Source organism: Lentinula edodes, assembly GCF_021015755.1.
Source record: "Lentinula edodes strain Le(Bin) 0899 ss11 chromosome Unknown C8R40scaffold_14, whole genome shotgun sequence".
In the NCBI taxonomy this organism is placed as follows: domain Eukaryota; kingdom Fungi; phylum Basidiomycota; class Agaricomycetes; order Agaricales; family Omphalotaceae; genus Lentinula; species Lentinula edodes.
This window is the reverse complement of record NW_025764320.1, coordinates 385,555-405,281: the sequence shown is the minus strand read 5'-3', so window position 1 is coordinate 405,281 and position 19,727 is coordinate 385,555. Positions and strand designations below refer to the sequence as shown.

The window sequence follows — 19,727 nt, the reverse complement described above, 5'->3', positions numbered from 1 at the left end:
ATGAAAAAATCGCCTTCAGAGACCGTCAAAAACCGTCCAAATGAGTCCAGGACACGCATAGATTTTTGTCGAACTTCAGTCCCACTGCATCCTAGCACAAACTTTCTTATGCTCAGGCCAATCCCTCCTCTGGTGATCTAATGAGCAATATCTGACAAGTCGGCATTGACTGCACAGCTGACCAGGAACGACACGCTGCCCGGGTGGATCCAATCCGTTTTCCGAGCTTTCAGTTCCCTCACTACTTCCGCTCGACCTCTTCGACGAAGGCTCCTCACTGAAACAAACATCACATTCTATCCAGTTGCACATCGTCTTCTGCTTGACCCTTTTACCAAATTTCCCCCCTCTTTTGATTTCCAATACGTTAGCGGTCTCCAAGCCTCTCCGCGGAAACCGAAGCATCTCGCAGTTGTCCGTACAACAGGGATTGGGACAGCCAGTGGGGTAATCAAAGAAAACTTCCTCGTCTGGGACATAGGTGTGGTGTGTGAAGAGGATTTGCGAGTAGGAAGTTGGTTGAGGAGAGAAAAGAACCACAAAACGCGGTCTCTTCTCATACAGGATTGCACGAAGGGTGAGGTCTATTTGAGGGAAGCAAGGAGTACGACGATGACGGTGTAGTGCGTGGGTGATTCGCATATCTAAAAAATAACGTGAAGGCGTTTGAAGTAGATAAATAATTGAGAACATACGTTCGAGTTGAATGCGCCTCTCCATACTAGGTTTGCATTGTCCAAAAGCATGTCTACAGACTAGCTTGAAGTACTCGGTTACTTCATCCATTTCTTGCCGTTGTAGATCGGTGACAATTATGAAGATTTCTTCGCATCCTCGATCATGCATTGCGCGTAATAACATCAGTTCTGGGAGCTGAACTGTACATTTAGATTATTTTGGAGATTACAAAATGGAGAACAGGTCTCACCATAGTGAATACAACTGGCATCATTGGACGCTTCCTATCATATATTGAACGATGACAGTAAACGTGTGTTGTCCATGTCCGAAGAGGAATCAGTCTTCCCGTATCAACCGTTCTACAGAAAATATTCTCGAGAAGAAAATCTCCTTTGTTCCAAAGTAGCATTTGCCTTTGGTTACGGTCGTGTTTCTGGTCTCGACGCGAGAAAAACCAATCAGTATAAGTGTCGTTTCGGTGCTCGAGCCACTTCGAAATAAGGTCGGCAGCGTGATGGTGATCAAGAGTCATTTTTACAAGTTCTGTCATAGCGAGAGTCGGTGGCCGAGTGGGAGAATAGAATGGTTGTCTCTGGGCCATTTGTGAAGAGGGGCGATCGTGGTAGTGAATCAAAAAGCGAAATCGAAGCCACTGTACAGTAAATCAAATAAGCGCGCGCAATGACGCCCGCAGCTAATACCCTTCTTATATTCCTCCATTCTTCATGACTTCTCTTGACGACCTCGCCTCTCACTCTCCCAGCTTACAAGAGCAAAAGCTCACAGCCGACTCTGATGATGGCGATACTGCCTCTCAAAGATCAATTTCTCTTTCGTCGCCAGCAGTTTCTGCTCGAAATTCGGTTCAAGTCGACCATCCTCAACTTCGCCAAAGCGAGTCTTATGAATCCTCGAATACTTCGCGATACAAGTTTCATGATGTCGATGATCCTTTGAGCTCGGATACCTTGTCAAAGCGAGAGTCCAGGCCCTACACGCTCGACACTGACTTCAGTTCTGACGCCGATGACATGAGCTATGCATCTCACGACATGGTCCAGCATGAATCTCCAAATACCAGTGCCTCTGGCTCTATCCTCGATGAACCCAAAGCACCTAGTCCAATGCTCTCTCCGCCGACATATCCCCCGCGACGACACAGCGACGTAGAGTCCATTGCCGAATCCTTCGCTTCAGGGTCTTCAAAGAAAGCGAGACCAGAGTCAATTTTGCTCCAACCTCCTCCTGGAAAACTCGTTTTGGGAATAGCATTGGTGGATTTCAATCACTTGGTGCGCATTGACCACATCATTTCCTTGCCTTACCATCTGTTTTACCTTGAACATTCCAGGTTGGTCCAAGAATTGAATGGTCAAAAGGTGAAATTTTCGAGAACGAGGAAATTGTCAAGATGGTACCGTTTCTCGCTTTGCCAGACGGTGCACATCTCGTTAGTCACCCTCTATACGTCTTTCAATGCCGTGTTGATGTCATGTACGCTAGAGTGCTGAAGACTACTCATACTTCCATATTGTTCCCTCAGGGCCGAATCCCACCACTGTATTCGGCATATCGTGAGCTCAACCTCTCGTTGAAATCATTCTTTTCATCTCAATTAATTACATAGATGTAACCAACAGATCGCTGCTTCAGCGTTGTTAGTCAAGACGCCAGATGTAACACGTTCAACCGTCCAAAAGGCTGTTGTTGTACTAGCCTCAAAGCCAGTATTTGGTCCGATCAAGGATAAACTAGGCGTGGTCACGACTGCTCTATTTCAGCAGAGGTATACCTTCTTGGATTTGTCGCTTTGCTGTCATCATCAACAATTTTGATAGAGACTTCTCTGAAGTACAAATACTTGATGATTTCGAGTCTGGATTGGAGCTCTCACTCCGAACGCAAATGACTGAGAGTGGATTATATATGGGAACTAGTCTGTACGTCCTTTCACCTTGGACCGACCGGACTGCTCTTGATGAGGCATTACAGACGAGAACTGGTACACACCTTCCGTCAGCGCACTCTGATCCTTGTCAAGGCCCTCATTCTCCAGAAACGGGTAAATATGAGGTTTAGTCTTTTGCAGCATGCTAAACTTATCACCAGATCATGTTCTACGGACACCCTGTTGAACGCTTATGCACTTATCAATATTCACTTATTTCTCTGCTTCCCGGTCTGTTGCAGACACTTGACGATTGTGGTTCTCCGCCTCTTGCTTCCCGAGCACCTACTCTCGTGCGCCCTACATCTCTGCGTACCTCTGACCGCAAGAGTCTCATGACGTACACTGGACTTCCTCTCGATATATTTGGCAGAGATGCTTTCTTTCAACCTTACCTTCCGCTGCAGCAACTGGATATGTTGAAGGAGACAAAGAGTTGGTTGTGTGGAAGCACAAACTCAATAGTAACACACCAGAAGGAGATTGATCTACTTGTTAATGTGGGTCTGCCCATTTATGCCCGCAACATATTTTTCCAACAATGCGATATAGATCGAGACTGGCGCGTTTGAATTTCGAGACCAGAACCTCGAGCGATCTGCAGGTTTGACTGCAGCGGACCGCAAATGGATGGACGATATCGTTAAGGACGTCAACGAGACCTGGTTTGAAGAAAATCAACCCCGTCTACAGGGCATGGTGTATGTCAAAGCTTATGGTTACACCTTACTTCAGGATCATCTTACCTCTTGCTCCCAGATTCAAAGGAAGTGATGATTACTTGAGAGTCAAGTTTGACGAATATATCTCTGCTGCTTTGGCGTCCGTTCGATATCGCGACTTTCTAATTAAAGGAGAAGGCGTTTTGATTACGGGTTCGTTGTATATCGTATGCTCAAACCCTATAACTCACTCATAGCTCGCATAGAACCAACCTCTACAGAAGATTTTAATCACCTTTGGATGTCTGAATTCAAAAACACAAATGCATATGAGGTCTGGGAACGTACAACTGATCCCATGTTATTTGACATCGTAGAGCCTCGGTATGTGCAGGTCACTTTACTAGTGTGAGTCCGGAACTAACGGCAAAGTAAGGCACCCTTGTAATGAGAAGGTCTCTGTTGTTGCCGACATTGGATTACGATTGTCAGAAGGTATTCAAGAACTCAAAATAGAGCAACAACTTGCACCGGCCCGCGAAGCCGTCACACGGACTTTCACCGCTGGCTCGTTGAGTTTTTTCAAGGCCGTAGAGGGCGTACGAGATCGTTGGCAGCGTAGTGCTCCCACAACTCCGTCAACTGCAGCTCCCACCACGCCTATCCCTGCTACACCATCGAACCACAGTGACATGACAACCTCAGAAGAACCGGAACTAGTGACCAAACCCGACCCGGACAGTTCTCTTTCAAACTCAGCCTCTTCCTCAACGAGTAGCTTCATGCAGCCCACCTTATTAAAACATACTAGCATCGATTCTATTGCTTCAAGGTCATCAGCCTCCACTGACACTTCGTCTGGATCATCTTCTCCTGCGCGCTTGACCTCCTGGGGAGCCGGAATTGGTAGTTTCATGTCGAGTCGAGTGGGAAGATTCTCATTATCGAAATCGCCTTCTGCGACCCCGGCACCTCCACCTGCAGCTTTACCATTGCCAACACCCCCCATTCCACCTTCGACGTTGATCGCTCCTGACATTACGCCCGTGTTTATTGAACCACTTACACCAAGACGCGCAGTCACCAGTCCCCAAATTGTAGACCCAGTTGATATTGATAGAGCCCCAATGTCTCCAATTGACTCATTACTGCACACCCTGGACGCGCCGCCGCAACCTGTTCGTGATAAAGAAGAGCATTCGGGTCACGTTCTTGATGACAATGAAGATGAGTCTGAAGAGGGCTATTCTGCGGTGGCGATGGCAATGTAAATCTCATTCACCGTCACATTTGTGTCTTGTCCGAATACTTTACGTCGTTAAACACGCTCTCTTCTAAGTACAGCAGGACTGACAATGCTTATAGAATAATGATACGGATAATGTTTCCCGTCTTGTCTAGACAACAACAATGATAATGTATGCTCAGATTGATTTGTGCGCACATTATCTACCAACCTTTAAAGAGTTGTATTCCTTGATGAAACTACATGTTATAAAGCATAAGTACATGAGAAGCAGGTTATAATTATAAAACTGAGGAGGGATAACGATATGTACTCAGCGAAAAACGATTGAATCATACATCAAAAAAGACTATTACATAGTCCAAACGTACATACTAGAAAAATAATGAAAATAAAAATGGATCGCATTTCAGTAGACTCCTTGTGAGTTACCAACAACCTGTTGCTGTTGCTGTTGCAATAATGGGGAGCCTGCATTAGGCATAGAAACAGGCTGCATCTTGGGCGGCGAAGGGGATAGGGAGTAGGCCTGAGGGGAGTTGTATACCGGCTGTGGAGGCGACTGGCTGTGCATCTGAAGCATTTGCTGTTGTTGTATGGAATTTGGACCGTATACTATCTGGGCTCCATTTTGCATTCCGTTACTGGGAGGCCGAAAGCCGGTTCTCGAACCGTTCGCAGAAGAGGTACGCGCAGGAATGTGTTCTCCAGGGACCAATGCATGCATCATACGAGGACTGGGTGAAGCGCTGGGATCATGTTGAATACCATTAACTGTAGACGCTGGTCGAGGAGGGCTCGACGATGATCCATTGACAGTAGACCCACTTTGGACTCGCTGCATCGGGCGAACAGGAGGCGCAGTGAAATTGTGTATATTAGAACTTCCGTTAACAGCAGGTGTACCCGATGTGCCATTGGCAACGGCACTACTATTTTTCGGCATCTGCATTTGCGTAAACAACGCAGAATTGTAGTTCTGTGAGCCGCCTGCGTTCGCAGAATTGAATACAGACTTCAAGTGCTGTAGTTGCTGATTGTTAAGGCCAGACGAGACAGGGTTAGCAGGATAATGAGGCATATAATGTGAAATGTTGTATGCGGAAGGATTGGCATTCGCGAGAGCAGCATACGTAGGATGAAGACCATTGACTGCAGTTGTGGTTGAAATCTGAACCTGAGATTGGTCTGGTTGCGACGATTGGGCGACCTGCTGCTGCTGCGACTTCGATCGGACGAGTTGGTGTTGCTCGTCGGGTTGAGATTTGGTGTGATTACCGACGTCGGATTGAGAAATTGGTTCGATTTTAGATTGCAAAGCAGATGGAAGACTATGATTGAAAGCGAGCTTCATCATGTCAACACGAGGCATGTTCATAGCTGGTCTGCCATTATGGATGACCTGAGGTGAGGGTATAACAGCCGAAGGGCGGGAAGCAGAAGATTGTACGGTGGAGAGAGCAGTTGGAGGCTGCGAAACAGTTGGCTGGTTACTACCAGAAGCGCGAGCTTGCTGAGTAGAAACAGAGGAGGGTAGTTTAAGTTGCTGTGATATGGGAACAGATTGATGAGCATGAACCTGCTGTGACACAGGTGTAACACCTTGAACAGGAACCTGAGGTTGCGACGACGTTCTAGGCGTTATAGGCATCATGGGCGGCGTCATACCGAGCCTATATGGGGTGTAGCTCTCCCTTTTGCCATCTTTGATTACAGGAATACTGAAGTCAGTCATCAAAGTAGTTAAATCCGACTGATCGAGCAAGTTGCTTATGAATCTGGTGTATAGTTGAGTGAACGACAGTTTATTGAGACGAAATGAGGTTCAACAAGACATACTTGGAATCGAAATCATCCACTAGAACTCGATCCTGTTCCTCCGCCCCATTGGGACCATACGGGGGACCGTCGTCCGCATCGAATCTCCATCGCTCGGAAAGTCGACGATCAGCTTCCTCGTGTGATTCAACATCATCAACCTCCATTGCATCCTCGTCATCATCAGAAGTCATGATTCTGCGACACCGCTTGAAATTACCCTGCGAAGAATGGGGTCTACGATCAATGAATGTACGACCACCGCGTCCATATCTTAAGCGTATAGATCGTTTTGGTACTAATCCTGCAGCAGCATCGGCATCGGTAGAGGGTTGCCCCAACTCGGAGGGAGCGCTGATGTATTTGAACAGCCTGGAACCATAAGGTGTTATAGTAGGTTGAACGTAGCCAATCTATGGTAGTGTCAGTCAAATGAAATATAATTAGATGCAAGACAGACATCGACATGATCTTCCCATTGCATATCTTGATCTTTGCGAATTTGAAGCATCTGTTCAATTTTCCCTTGATACGAGGCAAATCTCTCCTTGGGCCGAATGATTTCACGTGCGGAGGCAGAAGGCTGAGCGGAAGCCTCTGATTTAGCAGGAAGCCGGACACGACTTTAAAAAGCTTTAAATATAAAATAATGAGAAATGTCGAGAGCACGCACGATGAAGGCTCTGCTTTCTTGGTGGGTCGTTCCTTATCTATTAGGAGCTCCTCGTCAATCTTGTCGCCAAAGGTAGGATTCTTAATCTTCAGATCCACCATTTTCATGCGTAGATTCCAGACATGGTGCGATTGTCTAGCGGAGTCTCGTTTGAGCTGCTCTCGAGCAAGTAACTGCGTGGCAAGTTGGAGAGGGTATTCGAATTCGCTTTGCAAACGGGTAAGTTTGTCAGATGAGGTAGCCTGAGAGGCTCTCGTTTTCCGAACTGCCTTCGTTTCACGTCTTCGAAAACAAACATAAGATTCATTCAAGGTATCAGACTCATCAAACTAGGACAATGGTCAATGGCGGCAGAGATAGAACATATTAGGAAAAACATACGTTTAGATGGGGTATAATCCTTCGACCAGCGCGTTCTAAACACCGTTCCTTCCAGTACGGGTATACAACACGTGCGAGACGAAGCAGATGAGAAGGCTGAGGTAACCATGTCGGAGGAGAGTACGAAGCAAAAGTGGCAGGCGGTAAAGGTAGAGATAGGACTTCTTGGTATTCTGAGAACTCAGGAAAGTGCATTTGACCTGACTCGAGACTCTGAGTATAGTATTAGCCTTCACGAGAAAAAAATTTGGAAGGTAAGATAAACGAACGTGATGCAAAAACTCAGTCTTCTCCTGAGTTATCTTCTCAAAGAGGCCCATTACGAGCTCGAATTCGTCCTCAGACATGAGTGAGGGTTGGGCGTCTTCATATTCTTTTCCTTTCCCCTTCGCACTTCGACCAGATACTCGACCGCTGGAAGTTAGCACAGAACCTTGGGCACTAGTACCTTCACCTCGAGCTTCCTCGTTGTTACGGTCAAGCCACTCCTTGTCACGCTCATCCATATAGTAGGTACAGCCATCTGCGAGAGCAGCAGCAGTATACTCGTCGATTACAGAACTGGATTGAATATAAGACACAGGATCCTTCCAACGGTCGGCAGGATAGAGGGAAGTGTAGTTTTCTGCAAAGCCTGAATGCTCGGGGATGGGAATGAAGGCGGCAAGTTGTTCATTGTCCTTAGTTGCTTTACCACTAGCAGCTTGCGACGCAGCTTGTGAAAGAACAGCTTGAAGATGATGTTCCTAAAACGGAAGTATTGGTCAGCAAACCGCGGAATACATAGCCACATCAATGCCACAGTAGCATCGTCGAGAGACGTACGTTAGCGTCCTCCTGGTCAACACCGGCAACACTCTGCAGCAGACGGTTCTTCTCTTCGTCTTCGTCCGGAATTATCTGGTCGACGTCGATATCACCATGGATGATCTTAAGCCGGGTTTTGTTGGTAATCCGGTTGCGGTTTCTGAGAGTAGATGGCGGTGGCTGGCCAGGACGGGGCATGTCATGAAGAAACTGGTGCAAAATTGGAAGTCGAACGGAAAATGAAAAGAAAAAGTCGACCGGCCGACTCTGTCGTTTGGCTGTGGGGTGCGTGTCGGGGCTACGATGAAGCTTAGGGCCACGGGAAGATCCGAATCCCCGAAAATGACTAACCCGGTATTCCGGGCCGCATATCAAACGGTCCGACGACAGAATCAGTTCTACGCGTCTCACTCGCAGCTACAGACCTATAAGCCAATGTTAACCGCCTTAACCACACATCTCGTCAACCAAACGGTCTGCTGAATAGCAGCCGGTCAGCTTCATTGGAACTCTTCCCGTTGGGGATCGGGTTCATTTGCCACCACCCCAAATGCTCAACTGGAAACCCCTTCAACAGGGTATTACATATTCCAAATCAGTCTGGCGTTGTGATTGAGGAAGTAAGATCGAAGGTCGCAAAGGGAAGTCCAGAGGAGTGCCCACATATGTTAGGTAGAATTTGGTCTGTGTTGCATAAGCTGATGGCGACAAAATCATGAGCAGATAAAGGAAAAGAGATTCTAGTGCGAAAATTCAGAGGTTAATATCAATGAAGAGAACGTGAACTCACACACGCTCGATATATATATAGTGACACAACACAAAGCCTCTATAGGCACCATATTGCCACAACCAACCTAGTCGTTTCTTTCGCACCAAGTGCTAGATAGACAATGAGGATACGCGGGGTCTGAGAGATCAGAAATAAAGAATCCTCACTCGTGCGAGTAGACGAAACCAGAGTCTTTTAGCGACCCAAAGCACCTTTTGCGCAATATCCAATCCATACATCTAAACAAGGAATTATCAGACAGTGAGTTGCAACGAGGGCCCATTTGAGTAGGTCGAAGAACGAACTCTACTCGATGCGTAGAGAGCAAGAAGGATCTTTCATAGTTGGAGGTGGCTGGCACGCTCGCTATTTAGTCCGAGGGTTACTTACGGGGCTGAGAGTTGCGACGGTGTTGAGTTCGGCAGACGATTCGTGGACAAACTACTAAAAATTTCAGGCTGGGAGGACGCCAGATCCCTTCTTGCTTTCTTGAAGCAAGACGTCTGACAACTTTTTCAAATACTTGTCAGAATAATCCATACAAGCCTGATCTAGGATGCTCACCAAGGCCAACACTCCATAGATATTCCTAACCGGTAGACTAAATCCTGGTCAGCTGTGCGACTGCATTAGATCAGTAATCCGTTTTTTTGGAAAAGAATCGCACAAAGAGAAATTGAAAAATATCTTGGATGTTTTTGCTGGAACGAGGTGGGATTGAGGCAAGATGGGATTCGGAGACAAGAAGCCCCAACCTACCGGGCCGGTACCCTACGAATCGGCATCCAACCAGATACTGTTTCAAGCCGAATAAGAACTTGAATATTTGAATCGTGAAGGTTTCAACGCAATATGCTCATGTACAGTAGTATTGTGATATGGATCTGCTCTATGATGTCTATAACTCTCGAGTAACGCCTCTAGGTGTCCCAGCCATCGTCATGTATAAGAGATCGACAGGGACGAATCGCTATTGACTACAACAGAAGTAAAGATATCGTTGAATTGCTCGATTTCAAAAACGGTAGCATCCTCAACACCGAGCTTCTTATTGGCTGAAGTTAAGGCAGAAGCATTGAGAAAAGTGACAGTGCCCCAATTGACAAGCGGGACGAGTCCACCATTCTGGGTGTAATCTTCAACAATCCATTCGGCATTTTGACCGCCAAGGAAGGACTACTTATAGTCAGCTAGCGCCAATAGACAATGATAATTTCTTTATCACATACCAGCTTTGTCGGTGAAGTGAGATTGATAGTAAAACCTACTCCCGAGGATTCGTTGATCAGATTGACAGTACCCTCGCTGCTACTTGTGGCCTCAATATTGACGGTAATTACATCTCCAGCAGAGATCGGAAAATCGTCCACATCGATATCAGTAGCAAAATCTGGGGGAAGAAACATGCATGTCAGGACTTAGAGCGTGAAGAACATCCTAATACACACCAGGCCACCATTCGTACCTTGTATGTACTTTGATCAACACGTATCTTACTTAGGGAAGGGAAAAAAACATACCACGCTCCGTACTCGACAGTGTCATCACTGATGCTGAAGAATACACCAGCCTGCAAGATTGCAGTCGCAAACGTATCACCATCGATACCGACCCAGGCAGCCGCAGCCCCATTACCGCCAGACGGCAGCGATGGAACTGTGAAGGTGCCTACGGCGCTAGTGAATATCTCGCCGGCTGGAGGTGAAACAAGGACAGCGCCAGACCAGTTTCCGCTGAATTGGGTGGTGGTGTTGGTTGCGTTGGAGTTTTCGGCATGAAGCACTTCGTTGTGAGAGGAGGGATTTGAGCGCCGTAGCGGTGTTCTCGAAATATTGTCGGAGAGATTTCGAGGAGGAAGGGACAATGCCAAACTAGAGAAAATACAGAGGCTAGTGGAGACTCGGAGAATGGTGGAGGGCTTTATAAAAGGTCCAAGCATCATGACAAGGTGCTCGAGAACAATTGACTTTATGCAGGGAAACTCGCTGATTGTACATCGTCTTTTATACCAGCGGTCAACATATTTGGCCATAAAGTTTTCGTTTAATCACCAATTTCCGACGAAATAGAGACCACGAGGGGGAAAGAAATTACGAATAACCCGCAAATAAGGGTTCCGAGGATGTTCCCTGGCTTGCGGTGCCATTGAAGCAACTGGAATGTTCTTCCTGATATCGATAATGCTTGAGTAGAACAACGAGTGGTAGTGCCATTCGGATATATAATCCGACGGTCCATGCAAGTTGACTAGACGTTGTGAATATGGTGGGGTGAGTAGAGATAACGTCCGACAACTTCATGGGAGTAGAGGGAATGCCTCGACGAATGAACGGACAGGACCTGTATCATCAGTAGAAATCTGTTGTGGTAGCTCGGGGCCCCGGTATAGCCAGAGATCATCCCGAAATCCCGAAATTCCGAGACGTTGATGAATCAACGCTATCCGACCCCGTCTGAGAAAGGATGAGAGTTGAATCGAAGTCAATTCAGGCCCAGGCTCCAGAGCAAAGGTCGCGTACATATTCACGAGTGCCCGAGGGCCAAAAGATAACGACTTTGCTACGCCTGCAGTCCTGTTGAGATGCCGTCTGAAATTAACGCGACTGAAAACTTTGTCGACAAGACACTGATTTGCAGAAAACGTTCCAGTCTGATCTTCTTGTAGCCTCGAGATATACATAAGCCCTTGCAAACATAAACGAAACTCAGATTCACCTGGCTAGCTTGCTCAAAATAGCTAAATTTTCCCTGGGATAGCCTTCCAAACGCGAACTCTTCTTAGAGAGAGGTGATAGCGAAAAATCTTAGTTGTGAATTCATTCGGATATGATTTTCCGAAACTGAACAAAACAGCCTTGTGTCTGACTTCTCATAGCGCACAAGCCCTGGAAATGAGCGGTCCGATTGAGTGGAAATTTGTCGCCCAAGTTCTTCGTCTTCATTGGTAAAAGCAGACTATCATCGCATAAGACTTCGGTACAGTCGTCTCGAGATAATGCACTCTCGATAGACCATGGACAATCCCCTGCAGTATCAGTTTTGCGCATCGAGATCGTTTCGGACCAGGAAAATACCACGATTGAGGACAAGTCATAGAGCGGAGCATCGCGTTGCTAGAGCGGAATCCAGATACAATGGATGCTCGCTGATTTACACTTTCAATCTTACTATTCCTAGGTGTAAATATGATCATCCTACTCTTTCAACTCGACAATCTGATCTGACCCGGGATATTCTGGGAGATTTAGCTGATATTTCTCCTCCAGTGTCCTGAGAATCGTCAGCAATGGAGCGATGAAACGGAATATATTGATAGCAACCTACTTTGGAATAAATCTTCCACCGAGAAAGTGTCGACCGTTGAATGAACGTACGCCCAGTTTGGGAGCAGTCAAACTGACAAGAACATCCGATTGTAGTCCAATCCGCTCAATTTTTCCTTCCTCGACGTCCCAGCCAGATGGTATGTCAACTGAAACAATTGGAAGGTGGGAGTCAGTCAAGAGAGGCAGAGTCGTATCAAATGGTGCGCGGATAGGTCCTTTGAACGAAAAGCCGAAGATGGCATCTAAGATCACATTCGAAGAAGAGAGGGCGTCGCGGAGAAGAGATGTATCCTCAGAAGGGGGAATAGTTTTGATCTTCATGTTATCGCATTGGCTTTTGAGCCGCTACGAGATTCCGTTGGCATATAAAGCAAGGGTGATAGCAAGTATGCTTACCTGGTATATTTCTTTGGAACCGGGCTAGATACAGGTGTTGTAGGATGATCCCGAAACCATTGAGAAAGAAAAGTCACCTTTGGCATGAAGATTGTAGGCGTATAACCAAACATCCCTATATCACAGTGAGTACTCTAAGACCCATTACGTGCCAGATGCCTGACCCAGATGACGAGCTGCTACCAAGCCATCTCCCCCTTACAAGAAATCAGTTATTTGGAACTCTAAACAACTTCTGGAGAGGCACCTTGATTTCCAGGACCACAACATACCAAGACGTTGGGATACATTTTCTTGTCATATACACGAGCTAGAGCCTGCGCACAGGCTAAGCCGGCGAGTTCCATAAGCTGTGTTGAGATGACAATTCAGTATAGAGACATTGAGTTTAGGACCATTTACTTGATCGATACTGAAGGCCCCCGCTTGGTTCATGAGTTCCTCGTCAATCTACATAGAAGACCGCTCCTCAGCACTACTTGTGATATGAGTAGTCGATTTCAATTAGTCACTTGTTGGGCAAGCTTTGCAGTGAGATATTTGATCGACATGGTAGTAAAAAGCTGGAGGAAAGAAACCACATTTAGACGCTGGGTTTAAATCCAGACTCAGACTAAAGTCTGTTTTCGCAGTCTGGCGGGACGCACCCTCTCTTCCTAAGTGAAGCTGTGTTTATTGTATTTTGCTGTAACCACGAGAGCATGTCTCGAATGATCTTTTCATTCGAGCTTTAAGTAAATTTGAGTGCTTGAGCTCCACCAGAGCTCCAGTAGGCGTAAACTCACGTTTAGAATTCGACTGTGACCCTTTCATTCTTTTTTATTCGCTGATACAACATAGGCTTAACATGAGCCGACGATTCATCTAGGAGTCGTTGCCACAATCTCAGAGAGTGCTGTGTTAGTGCGGCACGTGTGGCGCAACGTTTCTCAAGTGCAATGTTCCTGTCTAAGCCCTTCTGGAACTGCTAATATCACTAGCTTCCCTCACGAGACATCACTACCACCTGTCGTCGTTCGAGATGCGCACCGCTATCGTGACATTTCATTTATGTATCCTTTTAAAGTGGGTTCAAAGCTCACCGGTATCTTCAAGCGCAAGCCAACTTATCGACCGGACCTTTGATACAACCATGGGGACGCAGGTACCATTAGTATCGAAACAAGGAGCAACAAATATGACGGGAGTAGACTCAGAGATAGACCTGACGAATGGATGGGTAGATCCCAGAATCCTTGGTGGGCGATTACTGGATGTAAGCAAATACGGCCACTTTCAAACTAGCTAGTACTCATTAACACTTTCTTAGTTCACAACTCGTCACAAAGGCGAACCTTTAAACGTTATTATTTCTAGCAAATCGGATCCCTACATCCTTTCCGAGATCGGTTTCTCAATCTATGCTAAGCAAGCTGGCCTCTTTTCTCCTTATTTTTGCGAACTAAACTTCCTGTTTCAGATCTCTCGGCTTTTCGAGCGAATGTCTTGGTTTGCACTACGGTAATATACATCAAGCCAACCTCGGGGACGGCAATGAGAGGCAAGATGAACAGATGCTTGCAAGACAGTATTACTTTATGAGACCTGGTGGTCCCGTTCTTGGTACCTGCTGGGAGAGCTTAGCTGGTGAGTGATCACGACTGGTCTGGTTTTTTGATGTTTACTCGCCTCAGGGGGCAACCACTTCCGTTCATGGAAACAGAATGGTACTAAAGCCAACTCCGGTGCATGGTTTCTAGGTGTTTCCAAGGAAGAGGTCAGTTTCCTTTGCTCCGCTTAGATAGTCTCAACAGCCCTCATCTCTTCGATTTCCAGCATTCCGGAAAGCACCATATGATCATACCTGATGGGTATAACATAGGCCGGGATTTCCTTGTCGCTCAAGCCATCTCTTCTCCGACTCATTGGAATTCCCTCTGGTGGCAGGCAGAAGTAGAATGGGTCGAAGGCCTTTTGGAACCTGGGAATGACGGCGTAAACCACGGTATCGACCAAGATGGACTCGTAGCGGTACTTACCGTGACACGTTTGTGAACCAAGGGACACCCGGACACGAGCGAAAATTCGTATCTGCGCCGGCAGATCCACACTGACTCATAGACTCCTTGACAGGATCCCTTCTATCTATCATCACTACTTAGCTATATCTTCATAAGTTCATGCTTGCTACACCTTCATTCCTGCTGTTTCTAGGTTTATTCTCTCTGAATGTTTGTACTACTTACCTATGTATGTCCTTTGTACAGTCAGTTATCCGATGTACGTATACTTTTCTTCACATAGACCTTCTCATTGGACCTTCTACGCTAGCTCCTACTAGGCCATAGGCTAAAAGGAATTCAAATAATGACTGCATTGTATCAACATATCCATCTATCATACACATATCAGGCAACACGGTTACTCTAGTTCAATTGAAACCAATAGGTTGGGAAGAAGCCGGAACGACTAGTAGAGGAGAAGGAGGAGGACCTGGCACAGTCCTACAGTCCTATTCAGGAACAGCTGAGGCCTGATGTGTGCCGTGGATGCACAGAGCCAACATCGTTGTGGTAGGAAAGGAGTGAAATCCTCCGTAGCACAAAAACCAAAACATGATTGTATGAGAAGACTGAGCAAGAATAATTTTGAATCCTCTTGAATCCTTCATCCCTGCGTTGTTACGGACTCGGATGTATTTTCCAGTTTGAAGAAAGCGGAGTGACCGCGGGAACATGTCGCTGTTCAATTCAATGTCGTTTCAAACTCCAAAGTATACCTTAGCCTATTACAGTACTATCCGTTGACTAAACCTTTCTGAACCTGCGATACTCATCCTCCGAAGTCTGGGAACGACCGAAATCGACACAATCGAAGCCCAAATAGAAGATTCAAAGGATGCGAATATGTGCATTCCGCGTCGGTCTCAACGAATTTATGATCCTACACACTTCTACTATCATCATTGGACTGTGTAACGCTAATCCGCCTGAAAAATGACTTTGTCTTTCGCGTCATTGATCACGCCCTCTCCAGGTCCCTTCACAAGCCCTTTGCATCTCCCTCCACAAGCTTCTACCGAGAATGTGAATGGTATCTCCGTTGGTATTATCTTGGGAGAAGTAAACAGATTAGTGAACACTACTTGGATATCTCCAGTTATATCTAATTTGGATTTTGCTTTGTTTAGGAGTGTCTGGACAGCCTTCTTGGCTGCGCTTTGGACCTTGAAAGATTTTCTGGAACCAGACACAGGGAAGGTGACTGAGATTGTAGTGGTGGGCACGGGATCGTCGCCTCTGGAGTTGATACCCACCAGCGTATCAAGAGTGCCAGCTTCTGCAGATACGCTCATGTCACTGGGCTGTCCTTGTCTTTCCACAGAACGTAAGTCGGAACGGGCGTGTGGACTGCGTATGACCTAGTAATTGCAATGAGTGTCGACCTGGCTCAAGCAAAAACCAACAGCGAACCCACAGATGAAGGTAATGCGTAGGTAGTGGAGATGAGCCCGAGCACAATGTAGGAAGCGAAACTGATTTGGAAACGCATATTGATGGAACAGGAATATCCACACAGAATTTAGAAGTAGGTTGCGAGTCGTCTTGACAAGTGGCGTCAAGAGGTCTTCTGTAAATAAAAGCTAGGTGAGTTGCGGATCAACAGTACATGAAAAAACCTTGCAACTAACTATTATCACAACTGAGATGTGAATGGAATCAAAATCAAAGCTCTCTTTGGCCCGCAAAGATCAGCGTAGGATGAATTACAAGAACTGAAAAAACACTCTCTATTTATGGTGTAAGTAAAAGTACTCGGACCTGCGGGAAGGCTCGGAACTACAGAATTAAGGACTACTTACAATTCCTTACCCGCGTTTCGAATGATGAACATGAGGTTATTAATATAATCTATTGCGTGTTGCTCTTACGCTCATGCATATTCAGATGTTGGGGGCTATAGTACAGGCAGTTGATTTGGCCCAGATGAACTAGCTGCTACTAGCTGGGGATTAAGTAAATAGTGCGACTGCACATGCAAGATGTAACACCGAGTCCGACTACTCCGTTACGACTGTTGGTAACATTTCCAGTGCCGTTATTCTGTTTAGTAGATTTAATCCTTTCGTTGCTGTTGACAACATACTTACATGGGAGATTAGACATCAAGGTTTGTCTGCGCAGAAACAATCATACTCAGTGACGCAAAACAAAAAAAGAGAATCTCCGCATGCCTCCTAGCCGGATTGAACGACTGACCTTTGCATTAGTGTTGAAGCTCGGCGAGCTCATACAAGTGCAACGCTCTACCACTGAGCTAAGAAGGCGACGAAAGGCTATGAGGAATAAGAATTAAATTATGGAAGCTAATGTAACGCTGTGTCACGCCGCTCGAGGGTGACAGGTGACAGCGCGACGCGTCAGTCTTACCAGGTCTTACCACACTCTATATCGTTCGACCATGCCTGCACCATTACAAGGAACAAGATTCGGTGGGAGATATGAATATACAATCTTCTTCATGCTAATGGACGCCGTAGACCTGAAGCCTGCTTCGGTCCCAGGAGGAATCAAAGCGTACTATCAAGCCAAGATTGAAGCAGCCGAACTCACAATCAACCAAAAAACACAGAATTTGAGGCGACTAGAGGCACAACGAAATGCGTTAAATGCGAGAGGTACTTTCTTTTACATCCTATGACGTATGCGGTTGTCTGATTCCTCTAGTCCGTTTGCTACGAGAAGAACTCCAGTTATTACATGAACCTGGCTCCTATGTTGGTGAAGTCGTCAAAGTCATGGGCAAAACCAAGGTTCTAGTCAAAGTTCAGCCGGAAGGAAAATATAGTGCGTAGATGTCCTATATATACCTCATACAATAATCACCAGCTCTTTCTCATAGTTGTCGACCTCGACTCTGAAATCGACATCAATTCCCTGACTCCAAATCTTCGCATCGCTCTCCGTTCCGACTCGTACACCATCCACAAAATCCTCCCTAACAAGATCGATCCCCTCGTATCGCTCATGATGGTCGAAAAGGTACCAGACTCGACGTATGAAATGGTTGGTGGTTTGGACAAGCAAATCAAAGAAATAAAAGAGGTCATAGAGCTGCCCGTCAAACATCCTGAGCTCTTCGAAAGTTTGGGTATCGCTCAGCCCAAAGGTGTACTCTTGTATGGGCCTCCCGGAACAGGTAAAACCCTCCTCGCAAGGGCCGTCGCGCACCACACAGACTGTAAATTCATCCGGGTGTCTGGATCTGAGCTCGTTCAGAAATATATTGGAGAGGGCTCGAGGATGGTTCGTGAGCTTTTTGTCATGGCACGAGAACACGCACCGTCAATCATATTCATGGACGAAATCGATTCTATTGGGTCATCGCGTGGAGAAAGTGGTAGTGGTGGAGGAGACTCGGAGGTCCAGAGAACAATGTTAGAGTTGCTCAACCAGCTAGATGGGTTTGAGAGCACGAAAAACATCAAGGTTATCATGGCTACTAATCGAATCGGTGAGTGAGGTGTCGGTTGAATCAGGACATTCTATAATCGTATTATTGATATGCTACAGACATTCTTGATTCTGCTCTCCTTCGACCTGGTCGTATCGATCGAAAGATCGAGTTCCCACCGCCTGGCCCTGAAGCTCGAGTGTCCATCTTGCGTATTCACTCTCGAAAGGTCGGTAGTATCATATCGGTTGCAATAATGCTTGCTCATATTCTGAGAAGATGTCGCTTCAACGAGGGATCAATTTGCGCGCGCTAGCGGAGAAGATGGGTCAGTGCTCCGGAGCTGAAGTGAGAGGTATTTGTACAGAGGCTGGTAAGTGAATACATCACAGTGGTCAACATACAACTGACGAACCGGCACAGGCATGTACGCCCTTAGGGAACGTCGGCAACATGTTACACAGGAGGACTTTGAATTTGCTGTTGCAAAGGTCAAAATTTTCATGCTCTCGCTTGTTCATCTCCTAAAAATATATCTTCTAGGTCTTGAAAAAGAACCAAGAAGGTAATACATCGGTCAACAAGCTCTTCTCATAACGTCGTAAATCCTTCTGTGTACTTTACTTGTTGTTGTCGTTCCGTGTTTTCGATTTAGAAAGTTGTTAAACAAGGGGTCAAGGTGTGAAATGGCCCTAATAAAATGATATTTCCTTCCCCTTACCGTGATAAAGTTTCCAATGGGAAGGAAAGTGAAGCGAAGTTTGTCTTTGCGGATCTCTCCCTCTCCCTCCTTCCTCTTTGACTTACTTCTCACTGTAAATAGCAAGCCTTCTTAGCTCAGGGGTAGAGCGTTCCACTCGTAGCGACGCATGAGAATGTGAATGCTATGGAAAGGTCGCTAGTTCGAATCTGGTAGGAGGCATTATTTTTGCTGCGAACCAGCATCTATGTACAAGTATGCTAGGCTACTACATGTATGTAGCATAATCCAAATCTTCTCATTGAGCCTGAGACGGTAATTGGGTTGTCGAGAGGCCAAAGCGAGCTTATTGTGGGAAAATTACTAATATCTGCTTGTGTACAGAAGACAGGAACTGCTTCAGTGGTCGGTTGACAAGCAAGGTGATGTTTCGAGATGTTGCCTCCACAACTTGTAAATAAGCCTTCCAGGACACAGATGTATATATACACACTGTAAACTCGTGATCAGCGTTGGAGCGCCACGGATTTTTCACGCTTTGAACGCCTATCGTTTCTTTCCGTTCAACTTAATTATCTCGTGTATTACTTATGCGGGAATTATGTATGTAGCCTTCTGACTCGCTCACCACCTTCCTCCTCCGTTCTCTCTGTATTTCATCTGTAACAGTGTTCTGAATAGCTAAACTCACGTATGTTTCTGGTTTTAGCATATATTTGCAATCTTTTTACAGCATGATTCAAATATCCTATCCCATTCTGCACTTAAAGGGTTGAAAGCCCTTGACAAGAAACGAGAGGTATTCAGCATCACGAAAATAAATGGCACAGTAAGAAATGACCTTTGCAAGCAAGGTAACAAAGCATGGAACGACTCAAAATTGG

General features: G+C 46.1%; 8 protein-coding genes and 2 non-coding genes across 10 annotated transcripts; 4 read left to right on the top strand and 6 right to left on the bottom strand.

Annotated features, from left to right (window-relative positions):
• Positions 1–75: 75 nt before the first annotated feature.
• C8R40DRAFT_1043299 (uncharacterized protein) lies at positions 76–1,282 on the bottom strand (the record flags this gene model as incomplete). Its single annotated transcript, XM_046224155.1, has 3 exons — positions 76–644; positions 696–873; positions 929–1,282. The coding sequence occupies 3 exons, from the start codon at positions 1,280–1,282 to the stop codon at positions 76–78; spliced, it is 1,101 nt and encodes a 366-aa protein (XP_046087216.1).
• A 124-nt stretch (positions 1,283–1,406) lies between these two features.
• Positions 1,407–4,562, top strand: C8R40DRAFT_1043137 (transport protein Avl9-domain-containing protein; the record flags this gene model as incomplete). The annotated part of the gene is made up of 12 exons (XM_046224147.1): positions 1,407–1,544; positions 1,614–1,973; positions 2,033–2,131; positions 2,185–2,255; positions 2,309–2,467; positions 2,520–2,621; positions 2,674–2,743; positions 2,791–3,129; positions 3,182–3,330; positions 3,389–3,504; positions 3,549–3,675; positions 3,728–4,562. The coding sequence occupies 12 exons, from the start codon at positions 1,407–1,409 to the stop codon at positions 4,560–4,562; spliced, it is 2,565 nt and encodes an 854-aa protein (XP_046087215.1).
• Positions 4,563–4,946: 384 nt separating this feature from the next.
• Positions 4,947–8,414, bottom strand: C8R40DRAFT_1169768 (enhancer of polycomb-like-domain-containing protein; the record flags this gene model as incomplete). Its single annotated transcript, XM_046231427.1, has 7 exons — positions 4,947–6,315; positions 6,377–6,768; positions 6,816–6,978; positions 7,029–7,357; positions 7,410–7,622; positions 7,679–8,155; positions 8,235–8,414. 7 exons carry the CDS (start codon positions 8,412–8,414, stop codon positions 4,947–4,949), a joined length of 3,123 nt encoding a protein of 1,040 aa, XP_046087214.1.
• A 1,513-nt stretch (positions 8,415–9,927) lies between these two features.
• C8R40DRAFT_1169767 (peptidase A4 family-domain-containing protein) lies at positions 9,928–10,927 on the bottom strand (the record flags this gene model as incomplete). The annotated part of the gene is made up of 4 exons (XM_046231426.1): positions 9,928–10,164; positions 10,218–10,378; positions 10,437–10,453; positions 10,509–10,927. 4 exons carry the CDS (start codon positions 10,925–10,927, stop codon positions 9,928–9,930), a joined length of 834 nt encoding a protein of 277 aa, XP_046087213.1.
• A 1,255-nt stretch (positions 10,928–12,182) lies between these two features.
• C8R40DRAFT_1043037 (YjeF N-terminal domain-like protein) lies at positions 12,183–13,261 on the bottom strand (the record flags this gene model as incomplete). The annotated part of the gene is made up of 8 exons (XM_046224137.1): positions 12,183–12,258; positions 12,313–12,659; positions 12,711–12,734; positions 12,788–12,825; positions 12,875–12,907; positions 12,958–13,060; positions 13,113–13,160; positions 13,223–13,261. 8 exons carry the CDS (start codon positions 13,259–13,261, stop codon positions 12,183–12,185), a joined length of 708 nt encoding a protein of 235 aa, XP_046087212.1.
• On the top strand, positions 13,251–15,077 carry C8R40DRAFT_1100887 (uncharacterized protein). The gene is made up of 8 exons (XM_046227919.1): positions 13,251–13,273; positions 13,358–13,444; positions 13,502–13,965; positions 14,020–14,117; positions 14,170–14,336; positions 14,384–14,466; positions 14,526–14,969; positions 15,021–15,077. The coding sequence occupies exons 3-7, from the start codon at positions 13,732–13,734 to the stop codon at positions 14,742–14,744; spliced, it is 801 nt and encodes a 266-aa protein (XP_046087211.1). The 5' UTR covers positions 13,251–13,273; positions 13,358–13,444; positions 13,502–13,731; the 3' UTR covers positions 14,745–14,969; positions 15,021–15,077.
• Positions 15,078–15,547: 470 nt separating this feature from the next.
• Positions 15,548–16,594, bottom strand: C8R40DRAFT_152111 (uncharacterized protein). The gene is made up of 3 exons (XM_046234185.1): positions 16,381–16,594; positions 16,167–16,319; positions 15,548–16,110 (listed from the first exon to the last, which is right to left on the bottom strand). The coding sequence occupies exons 2-3, from the start codon at positions 16,239–16,241 to the stop codon at positions 15,670–15,672; spliced, it is 516 nt and encodes a 171-aa protein (XP_046087210.1). The 5' UTR covers positions 16,242–16,319; positions 16,381–16,594; the 3' UTR covers positions 15,548–15,669.
• A 326-nt stretch (positions 16,595–16,920) lies between these two features.
• On the bottom strand, positions 16,921–17,016 carry C8R40DRAFT_t107. Its single transcript has one exon. It is a non-coding gene; the product is annotated as a tRNA-Thr (tRNA).
• Positions 17,017–17,216: 200 nt separating this feature from the next.
• C8R40DRAFT_1160342 (26S proteasome regulatory complex, ATPase RPT6) lies at positions 17,217–18,740 on the top strand (the record flags this gene model as incomplete). The annotated part of the gene is made up of 7 exons (XM_046230006.1): positions 17,217–17,367; positions 17,417–17,536; positions 17,592–18,203; positions 18,263–18,372; positions 18,423–18,516; positions 18,567–18,634; positions 18,687–18,740. 7 exons carry the CDS (start codon positions 17,217–17,219, stop codon positions 18,738–18,740), a joined length of 1,209 nt encoding a protein of 402 aa, XP_046087209.1.
• A 229-nt stretch (positions 18,741–18,969) lies between these two features.
• C8R40DRAFT_t108 lies at positions 18,970–19,065 on the top strand. Its single transcript has one exon. It is a non-coding gene; the product is annotated as a tRNA-Thr (tRNA).
• Positions 19,066–19,727: the final 662 nt, after the last annotated feature.

Coding starts and splice junctions, on each gene's coding strand:
- C8R40DRAFT_1100887 (XM_046227919.1), top strand. CDS start 13,732: ATGCGCACCGCTATCGTGACATTTCATTTATGTATCCTTTTAAAGTGG. Junction 14,118..14,169: donor GGTTTCTCAATCTATGCTAA/GCAAGCTGGCCT, acceptor TTCCTGTTTCAG/ATCTCTCGGCTTTTCGAGCG. Junction 14,467..14,525: donor TAGGTGTTTCCAAGGAAGAG/GTCAGTTTCCTT, acceptor TTCGATTTCCAG/CATTCCGGAAAGCACCATAT.
- C8R40DRAFT_152111 (XM_046234185.1), bottom strand. CDS start 16,241: ATGCGTTTCCAAATCAGTTTCGCTTCCTACATTGTGCTCGGGCTCATC. Junction 16,111..16,166: donor CCTACGCATTACCTTCATCT/GTGGGTTCGCTG, acceptor TGCAATTACTAG/GTCATACGCAGTCCACACGC.